This window comes from Hippopotamus amphibius, chromosome 11 (genome assembly GCF_030028045.1).
Source record: "Hippopotamus amphibius kiboko isolate mHipAmp2 chromosome 11, mHipAmp2.hap2, whole genome shotgun sequence".
Lineage (NCBI taxonomy): Eukaryota > Metazoa > Chordata > Mammalia > Artiodactyla > Hippopotamidae > Hippopotamus > Hippopotamus amphibius.
The window spans coordinates 21,477,568-21,488,721 of NC_080196.1; the positions used below are offsets into that span (position 1 = coordinate 21,477,568).

The 11,154-nt window shown below is 39.0% G+C and overlaps 1 protein-coding gene across 1 annotated transcript; it reads right to left on the reverse strand.

Annotated features, from left to right (window-relative positions):
* Positions 1–9,827: 9,827 nt before the first annotated feature.
* LOC130831677 (putative olfactory receptor 2B8) lies at positions 9,828–10,781 on the reverse strand. Its single transcript, XM_057700026.1, has one exon. It carries the CDS (start codon positions 10,779–10,781, stop codon positions 9,828–9,830), a length of 954 nt encoding a protein of 317 aa, XP_057556009.1.
* Positions 10,782–11,154: the final 373 nt, after the last annotated feature.

The window sequence follows — 11,154 nt, forward strand, 5'->3', positions numbered from 1 at the left end:
ATATTAAAAGCAGCAAGAGAAAAGCAACAAATAACATATAAGGGAACACCCATAAGGATAACAGCTGATCTCTCTGCAGAAACTCTGCAGGCCAGAAGGGAATGGCAGGATATACTGAAAGTCCTGAAAGAGAGAAACCTGAAGCCAAGAATACTCTACCCAGCAAGAATCTCATTCAGATTTGAGGGAGAAATCAAAAGCTTTCCAGACAAGCAAAAGTGAAGAGAATTCAGCACCATCAAACCAGCCTTACAACAAGTGCTAAAGGAACTTCTCTAAGTAGGAAACACAAGAAAAGGAAAACACCTACAAATACAAACCCAAAACAATTCAGAAAATGGTAATTGGAACACATATGTCAATAATCACTTTAAATGTAAATGGATTAAATGCTCCAACCAAAAGACACAGACTGGCTGAATGGATACAAAAACAAGACCCTTCTATATGCTGCCTACAAGAAACCCACTTCAGACCACAGGATACATATAGACTGAAAGTAAACGGATGGAAAAAGATATTCCATGCAAATGGAAGTCAAAAGAAAGCTGGAGTAGCAATACTCATATCAGACAAATTAGACTTGAAAGTAAAGACTATTACAAGAGACAAGGAAGGACACTACATAATGATCAAGGGATCCATTCAAGAAGAATATATCACAATGGTAAATATCTATGCCCCCAATATAGGAGCACCTCAATACATAAGGCAAATGCTAACAGCTATAAAAGGCGACATCGACAGTAACACAATAATAGTGGGAGACTTGAACACCCCACTTACATCAATGGACAGATCATCCAAACAGAAAATAAATAAAGACACACAAGCTTTAAATGACACATTAGACCAACTCGACTTAATTGATATTTATAGGACATTCCATCCAAAAACGACAGACTACACGTTCTTCTCAAGTGCACACGGAACATTTTCCAGGATAGATCACATCTTGGGTCACAAATCAAACCTCAGCAAATTCAAGACAATTGAAATCATATCAAGCATCTTCTCAGACCACAACGCCATGAGACTAGATATCAATTACAGGAAAAAAACAGCAAAAAATACAAACACATGGAGACTAAACAATTCACTGCTAAACAACCAAGGAATCACTAAAGAAATCAAAGAGGAAATCAAAAAATATCTAGAAACAAATGACAATGAAAACACAACAACCCAAAATCTATGGGATGCAGCAAAAGCAGTTCTAAGAGGGAAGTTTATAGCAATACAGTCCTACCTTAAGAAACAAGAAAATGATCGAATAAACAACCTAACCTTACACCTAAAACAACTAGAGAAAGAAGAACAAAGAAACCCCAAAGGGAGCAGAAGGAAAGAAATCATAAAGATCAGAGCAGAAACAAATGAAAAAGAAAGGAAGGAAACCATAGCAAAAATAAATAAAACTAAAAGCTGGTTCTTTGAGAAGATTAACAAAATTGATAAACCATTAGCCAGACTCATCAAGAAAAAAAGGGAGAAGATGCAAATCAACAGGATTAGAAATGAAAAAGGAGAAGTCACAACGGACACCTCAGAAATACAAAACATCATGAGAGACTACTACAAGCAACTATATGCCAATCAATTGGATAAGCTGGAAGAAATGGATACATTCTTAGAAAAATACAATCTTCCAAGACTGAACCAGGAAGAAATAGAAACCATGAACAGACCAATCACAAGTACGGAAATTGAGGCAGTGATTAAAAATCTCCCAACACACAAAAGCCCAGGACCAGATGGGTTCACGGGCGAATTCTATCAAACATTTTGAGAAGAGTTAACACGTATCCTTCACAAACTCTTCCAAAATATTGCAGAAGGCGGAGCACTCCCAAACTCATTCTACGAGGCTACCATCACCCTGATACCAAAACCAGGCAAAGATGTCACAAAAAAAGAAAACTACAGACCAATATCACTGATGAATATAGATGCAAAAATCCTCAACAAAATACTAGCTAACAGACTCCAACAGCACATTAAAAAAATCATACACCATGATCAAGTGGGGTTTATCCCTGGGATGCAAGGATTCTTCAATATACGCAAATCAATCAACGTGATACATCACATCAACAAATTGAAGGATAAAAACCATATGATCATTTCAATAGATGCAGAAAAAGCTTTTGACAAAGTTCAACATCCATTTATGATAAAAGCTCTCCAGAAAATGGGCATAGAAGGAAATTACCTCAACATAATAAAAGCCATATATGAAAAACCAAAAGCCAACATCATTCTCAATGGGGAAAAACTGGAAGAATTCCCTCTAAGAACAGGAACAAGACAAGGGTGTCCACGCTCACCATTATTATTCAACATAGTTTTGGAAGTTTTAGCCACAGCAATCAGAGAAGAAAAAGAAATCAAAGGAATCCAAATTGGAAAAGAAGAAGTAAAATTGTCTCTCTTTGCAGATGACATGATATTATATATAGAAAACCCTAAAGACTCTACCAGAAAACTGCTAGCACTCATTGATGAGTTTAGTAAAGTAGCAGGATACAAAATTAATGCACAGAAATCTCTTGCATTCCTATACACTAACAACGGAAGAGCAGAAAGAGAAATTAAGGAAACTCTCCCATTCACCATTGCAACCAAAAGAATCAAATACCTAGGAATAAACCTGCCTAAGGAGGCAAAAGATCTGTATGCAGAAAACTTTAAGACATTGATGAAAGAAATCAAAGACGACAGAAACAGATGGAGGGACATACCATGTTCCTGGATTGGAAGAATCAACATCGTGAAAATGTCTGTACTACCCAAAGCAATTTACAGATTCAATGCAATCCCGATCAAGTTACCAACAGCATTTTTCACAGAACTAGAGCAAGAAATCTTATGATTTGTATGGAAACGCAGAAGACCCCGAATAGCCAAAGCAATCTTGAGAAGGAAAAATGGAGTTGGTGGAATCAGGCTTCCTGACTTCAAACTATACTACAAGGCCATGGTGATCAAGACAGTATGGTACTGGCACAAAAATAGAAAGGAAGATCAATGGAATCGAATAGAGAACTCAGAAGTAAGCCCAAACACATGTGGGCACCTTATCTTTGACAAAGGAGGCACGAGTATACAATGGAAAAAAGACAGCCTCTTCAATAAGTGGTGCTGGGAAAATTGGACAGCAACATGTAAAAGAATGAAATTAGAACACTTCCTAACACCATACACAAAAATAAACTCCAAATGGATTAAAGACCTACATGTAAGGCCAGACACTATAAAACTCCTAGAGGAAAACATAGGCAGAACACTCCATGACATACATCAAAGCAACATCCTTTTTGACCCACCTCCTAGAATCATGGAAATAAAATCAAGAATAAACAAATGGGACCCCATGAAATGTAAAAGCTTTTGCACAAGCTTTGCATAAACAAGACTAAAAGGCAACCCTCAGAGTGGGAAAAAATAATTGCCTATGAAATAACGGACAAAGGATTAACCTCCAAAATATACAAGCAGCTCATGCAGCTTAATACCAAAAAAGCAAATAACCCAATCCACAAATGGGCAGAAGACCTAAATAGACATTTCTCCAAAGAAGACATACAGATGGCCAACAAACACATGAAAAGATGCTCAACATCACTCATCATCAGAGAAATGCAAGTCAAAGCCACAATGAGGTATCACCTCACACCAATCAGAATGGCCATCATCACAAAGTCTGGAAACCACAAATGTTGGAGAGGGTGTGGAGAAAAGGGAACTCTCCTGCACTGTTGGTGGGACTGTAAGTTGGTACAGCCACTAGGGAAAACAATTTGGAGGTTCCTTAAAAAACTACAAATAGAACTACCATATGATCCAGTAATCCCAATCCTGGGCATATACCCAAAGAAAACCATAATCCCAAAAGAAACATGTACCATAATGTTTATTGCAGCACTCTTTACAATAGCCAGGACATGGAAGCAACCTAAATGCCCATCAACAAATGAATGGATACAGAAGATGTGGCATATATATACAATGGAATATTACTCAGCTATAAAAAGGGATGAGATGGAGCTATATGTAATGAGGTGGATAGAACTACAATCTGTCATACATAGTGAAGTAAGTCAGAAAGAGAAGGACAAATATTGTATGGTAACTCACATATTCGGAATCTAAAAATGGTACTGATGAACTCAGTGACAAGAACAAGGATGCAGATACAGAGAATGGACTGGAGAACTCGAGGTATGGGAAGGGGCAGGGAGTGAAGGGGAAACTGAGACGAAGCGAGAGAGTAGCACAGACATATATATACTACCAACTGTAAAATAGTCAGTGGGAAGTTGTTGTATAACAAAGGGAGTCCAACTCGAGGATGGAAGATGCCTTAGAGGACTGGGGCGGGGAGGGTGGGGGGACTCGAGGTGGGGGGAGTCAAGGAAGGGAGGGAATACGGGGATATGTGTATAAAAACAGATGATTGAACCTGATGTACCCCCAAAAAAATTAAAAAAAAAATTAAAACAACATGTACGTTCAAAAAAAAAAATAAAAGACAAAAGATAACAAGGGTTGTGAAGCAAAGGGAACATCTATGCATGGTTTGGATATTTATTTATTTATTTTTGGCTGCGTTGGGTCTTTGTTGCTGCACACTGGCTTTCTCCATTTGTGGCGAGCAGGGGCTACTCTTCATTGCATGTGTGGGCTTCTCACTGTGGTGGCTTTTCTTGTGGAGCACAGGCTCTAGGAGAGTGGTCTTCAGTAGTTGTGGCTCAAGGGCTTAGCAGTTGTGGCTCACGGGCTCTAGAGCGCAGGTTCAGTAGTTGTGGCACTTGGGCTTGGTTGCTCCGTGGCATGTGGGATCTTCCCAGACCAGGGAATGAACCCTTGTCCCCTGCATTGGCAGCTGGATTCTTAACCATTGTGCAACCAGGGAAGTCCATATGCACGGTCGATGGGAATGTAAGTTGGTAAGCCACTATGGAAAATAATACGGAGATTCCCAAAAAATTAAAAATAGAACTTCCATATTATCCAGCAATCCTAATTCTAGGTACAAAAGAAAAAAGTGAAATCAATCTGCACTCCCATGTTCATGGCAGCATTTTTCACAATAGCCAAGATATGGAAACAACATAAGTGTCCAAAGAGGTGAATGGATAAAGAAAAAGTGGTATACACATCCAAAGAAATATTATCCAACCATGAGAAAGAATGAAATACTGCCCTTTGGGATAATATGGATTAACCTTGAGGGCTTATGCTAAGTGAAATAAGTCAGAAGAGAAAGATGAATACTTTATGATCTCACATATATGTGGAATCCAGAAAAGCTGAACTTGTAGAAACAGAGCGAAGAATGGTAGTTGCCAGGGGCAAAGAGGTAGAAGAAATGGGGAGATGTTGGGAAAAGGGAACAAACTTCCAGTTATAAAATGAATAAGTTCTGGGGATCTAATTTACAATGTGGTGGTTATAGTTAAATATATTGTATTATACACTTGAAAGCTGTTAAGAGAGTAGATGTCTTAGATGTTCTCACTGCAAAAAAAAGGGTGGGGCAGGGTGGGACCTCCCTGGCAGTCCAGTGGTTAAGACTCTACATGTCCACTGCAGGGGGCACAGGTTTGATTCCTGATCCAAGAATTAAGTTGCCGCATGCCATGGGGCATCGGCGAAAAAAAATTTTTTTTTTTTAATTTTAAAGGGGGTAAATATCAATATTTGCTAGATAAAGGTCTTAGCTAACACTGTGTGGTAATCATTTTGCAATATATAAGTATATCAAATAACACTTTGTACTCTTTAAACTTGCTCAATGTCATGTCATTTAAATCTCAGTAAATACAGAGGAAAATAAATGAAAACAAGGGTTATTATTCATTTCTTTCATCCTACTGATCCTTCCTCTCCTAAGGTCTGATTTTCACTATTGTTTAATACAAAAATCTCTACATATTAATAAATGAAAGTACTCTAGCTTTACCCTATCTACAGACATGCCCACTCTTTGCGATTCAAATTTCAATCCAGAGCCTGAAAGAATGGCACCTCTACATTTTTAAAATTACGTGTATCTATCATGACAGTAAAAGGAGTATAATTTGTTCCATGAAGCTCCTTAGTGCAGCAAATTTTATCAGTTTCTTTTTTTTTTATCAGTTTCCTTTTTAATGTGACTTGCAGGAATAAAAAGTTACCACAATGATTTGTATGTATTTGCAATTATTTCAGAAAACATTGGAATTACATCACTTGTAAACCTGTAACTTCTAAGTGGTATGAGCTAAAGGAAACATTTTCTTCTACTGTTCACCCTCAAGAAAGAGTTAAGAGATTGACCTACAAGACGTTGCATGTAGAGTGCATGCTTTGTGTATCTGTACATCTGGGTGTGTAATAACATATTAATATGTTACTTCAAGCCAAATACAAACCAAAATATAACATGTTATGGAGGAGTACAAGGAGAAATATTCTTTGAAAAGTATAGGAGGCTTTTTCCAAGATGGGGAGGAAATGCAGAGAGAGGGGTGATTTCACAATAAAAATAACACATTATTGGCCAAGGTGCTCTCTTTACATACATTAACACAGAGTTCTCATTCAGTGGATAAATAAAGGAACTTTCCAAAGAGACTCTTGTAAGACTATTTAACAATCCTCAAACACTTGAAATATGGAATGAAAAATACTTGATAAGCACTACTTGTGACCTGCCAGCACAGAATCAGGGGTGGGTTCCTGAGAAAGACTGACAACTGACAGTAACATCACACTGACCATGAGTATCCCCAATAACCTAATCACTAGAAATGCCCAGGATGCTTCATTGAGACTAAAGCCACAGGTACAACAACTGAAGAGCTTCCCTCTGAAAAGAGGTTAAAACTGTCCCCAGAAATGGTTGCCTAATTAGAAGAACTAGCAGTTTTTAAAGATGTTGTAGATTTCATTCAGTTCAGGATGGTTAAAATAAATCCAGCAAACAATGTAACTCAATAGAACAGACTATTTTAAAAGCAGCAAGAGTATCCAGCCCAGTCCCTACAGCTATCTCAGGGACACCATCCCCTGATCCCTCAAATTCTGGAGTCATACAACTTCTCATTTCTGCATTTACACAGAGCCCCCCTTTCCAGAAAACCACACCCCCAAGACATTTCCATGCACTGTGGTTCCCTGTCTGCCATATCAAGTTTGAAATATACTACAATACTAAAGACATGGAAGAAGCTCTCAACTATACTACAAACAGGCACCAGAAAAGAAGTCACAGGCAGAGGAAAAAGTTGACAGAAAATTGTAACCTATTCTCTCCTCAGCGACCCTGGTTAAAGCAGAACCCTGGGAAAACAGTAACTGCTAGGATCTGCTGACTAAGAGATAAATGAGGCTATTAAACAGCAGTTGCTACATAGTGCTTACTGATCTTACCATGTTTTTTAGCAGGGTCTCTTTAGAGTGTAGTAAATCTACAGTATACATACAACAGTTGTTGTAACAAATAAAAGTCCTAAAGCCAGGACAGGACTACAAAGGTAAGGACACATTTAAAGTTGGAAACTCCAAAGCCTTCTTTGTGCTGACTTGCAGGACACAAGTTAGTGCCCCAAATTAAAAAACAAACAAACAAACAAACAAACAAAAACACATTCCACTGCAGGAAGATGAACTCAAGAAGTTCTGATTGGTTTGGGGCCTCATAGATATTGCATGTGTTGTTGCTCTGGTTTTTTGTTATTTTCTCAGTTAGTAAATCTAGTGCTGGTTAAGAATTTTGTTTCACGTGAATCCTTTTTTTTTAACTTCTTATTTTTTTTATTTTTTACAATAAACTGCATATATTTAGAGTGTACAATTTGGTATCCCAATCTCCCAATTCATTTCCCCCCCAACCCTCCCTGCTTTCCCCACTTGGTGTCCATATGTTTGTTCTCTACATCTGGTTTCATGTGATCTGACTGGCAGCTGAGGGGATTCAAGAACCAGGAGGATATAGATTAGCTGTCAGGATAGGGGACTGTATGGTAATTGTTATGCATATATCTTCATAAGAGACACAGATGTATTTCCTTGCCTTGTGTTACTTGTTGGGAAAATCTACCAAAAATCATAAACATTTCTGTGATGATACACTGTCAAAGCTCTAACTGCCATGGAAAAATACACTGTTCATGACATTAGACATACACAAAAACCAGGATCCACCTCTTAAAACAAATTTATACTGCAAATTGAGCTTGAGCAGGGATCTAGACCTAGGATGTCAGATTAAGTTTTTCTGGGATGTTTATATTGTTACTCATAATTTAGAATTGTATGACAGTTATTTCATAATGAGATAGCTGTTAGTAAAGCTTAGGCATATTTTTTAATATGCACTTTATTTACTCATTAAATTTCCTTCTGGTAAATCTGTGTAAGTTTCCACAAAACATGGAGTTTCCTGGGAATCAGGGAACATTTGTCAGTTTTATATTTCACTGAATTCAAATTTCATGGGGCCTTTACCAGATGGGAAATACAAGGCCCTGACCAATCAATGCATGAATCAAATAGTATGTGAAATGGTATGAAGAGATTAGTCTAAAAATATATTATCCTTTGAAACTTTTACTGCATTACAGTAAGCAAACTGTACAAAATATGAAAGAGGACTTGGATCATGTTCTATTCAGATATGATAATGTACTCAAGAGTCATTTCTTAAAAGGGAGTAGGTGACTCACAAACTTAAAATAACCAACTCCCAGGCTTCACGTCAGTATTTCTCCTGCTTTGTACAAAATTTCACATGAGCACTACCTCGAGGCATTACCAGCTATGGGCTACCACCCTCACTGATAGCAGCACATCACCACACCCTTCATTCAGTGATTCCTATGTACAACCTTCTCTGAAATGATGCTACATAATATGGCTGCACACCGGTGAGGTCACAATTGGAATGGATATCTGAATGGCTTTATCAGGATTAACGTAACAAGTTTTTCTTTAAGGTTAAAATTTGTTTTTCCCACAGTCCCAACTATTTCTGTGAAAAAGTTCTGATACACTCAACCTATGGACTTTGTAATAGAGCCATGATCAAAATGTTAGAATGAATGATACCTGTTCTAGCACTTTCTTTTTTTTAATATTTAATTTATTTATTTATAGGCTGCGTTGGGTCTTCACTGCTGCGTGCGGGCTTTCTCTAGTTGCAGCAAGTGGGGGCCACTCTTCACTGTGGTGCACTTGCTTCTCATTGCGATGGCTTCTCTTGTTGTGGAGCACAGACTCTAGGCTCGAGGGCTCAGTAGCTGTGGCATGTGGGCTCAGTAGTTGTGGCGCACAGGCTTAGCTGCTCTGCAGCATGTGGGATCTTCCCAGACCAGGGATCGAACCCGTGTCCCTGCATCGGCAGACAGGTTCTTAACCCCTGCGCCACCAGGGAAGTCCCAGCACTTTCTAGAAAATGATAAAATATTAGTATTCCTTACAGTGTTTCACTGCTTTCATGTTTAACTTTGGTTGTGCCTTCATGATATGTACTCACAATGACTGTTTGCAAGTAGAAATGGAATAATGTTACCAAATGGGGGTGCAAATAAGAAAAACTTATAGAGATTTTTAAAATAATGAACATAATGCAGATTCTCGAGAAACACTGAATCAGCATCTCTGGAGGTAGGAATAAATCCGTGAACTTGGATTTTGAACACTCACTTTTATAAGAGGATGAAACAGGAAATTCCCTTCATAGCTATCAGGGGAAATTTTAGATGATGCATGGGGGACACACACATACATCAAAAGAGCTCTGGTGTTCAAAGCCCTTCCATTAAAATGTCTCCCTCGCCCCACTATCTGGAGTGAGAGTCCTTCCATAGCATCTTCTTCATTGCTCCCTTCACATCCTTGTTCCGCAGTGTATATATGAGGGGGTTGATCATGGGGATAATGATAGTGTAGAAGAGAGATATGAACTTGCCCTGATTCTTGGAGTCATTGTTGCTGGGCTGAAGATATACATAGACAGCTGAGCCATAGAACAGGGAAACCACGATGAGGTGGGATCCACACGTCCCAAACACTTTTCTCTGCCCTGCAGTGGACTTTATTCTTAAGACTGCCCTGACAATCCGACCATAGGAAAACATGATTAATGTAACAGGTATGAAAAGAATGATGACACTGACAAAGAAGAGCTCATACTCATTCGTAGTGATGTCAGTACAGGCAAGTCTGAGAAAAGGAGGGATCTCACAAAAGAAGTGGTCTAATTTATTTCTCCCACAAAGTGGTAAAAGGAAGATGAGCATGGTCTGCAATAAGGAGTTGGCAAAACCAGTGATCCATGAAGCAGAAGCCATCAGGGCACACAGACGGGGGTGCATGATTACTGTGTAGTGAAGGGGCCTGCAAACTGCTGCATAGCGGTCAAATGCCATAACTCCTAAGAGAATACATTCTGTACATCCCAACCCCAGAGAGATGTACAGCTGAGCTACACAACCACCAAAGGAGACAGATTTGTCAGCTCCACTGAGATTAACCAGGAGCTGGGGAACAATGCTGGTAGTGTAGCACAGGTCCACAAAGCTTAGGTTGGAGAGGAAAAAGTACATAGGGGTGTGAAGATGTGGGTCCACGCGGGACAGTGCAATGATGGTTGTGTTTCCCAGCAAAGTGAAGGTGTAGAAGATCAAAAGCACCACAAAGAGGACTGGCTCCAGTTGAGGCCTGTCAGAGAAACCCAGCAGGATAAACCCAGTGAAAGAACTTGCATTTTTCTGTTCCATCCTTCGGTGGCACATGGCTCCTGTCAATACAAAGCATTTAACAGTTTTTAAAGAGTACCTTCTACAAGGCGGGGGGGGGGGGCGGGGGGGGCTTGAGAGGAGGTGTATCTCTCATGTTAAAACACATGGCCATTGTCACATGAAAAGATACTTAACATTGCTAATTATTAGAGAAATGCAAATCAAAACTACAATGAGGTATCACCTCACAACAGTCAGAATGGGCATCATTAAAAAAAAATCTACAAATGATAAATGCTGGAGAGGGTGTGGAGAAAAGGGAATCCTCCTACACCGGTTTTTTGTTTGCTTGGGGTTTTTTTGGTTTTTTTGTCTGTTTTTTTTTTTTACCGTGCCATGCACATACGCGAGATCTTAGTTCCCTGAC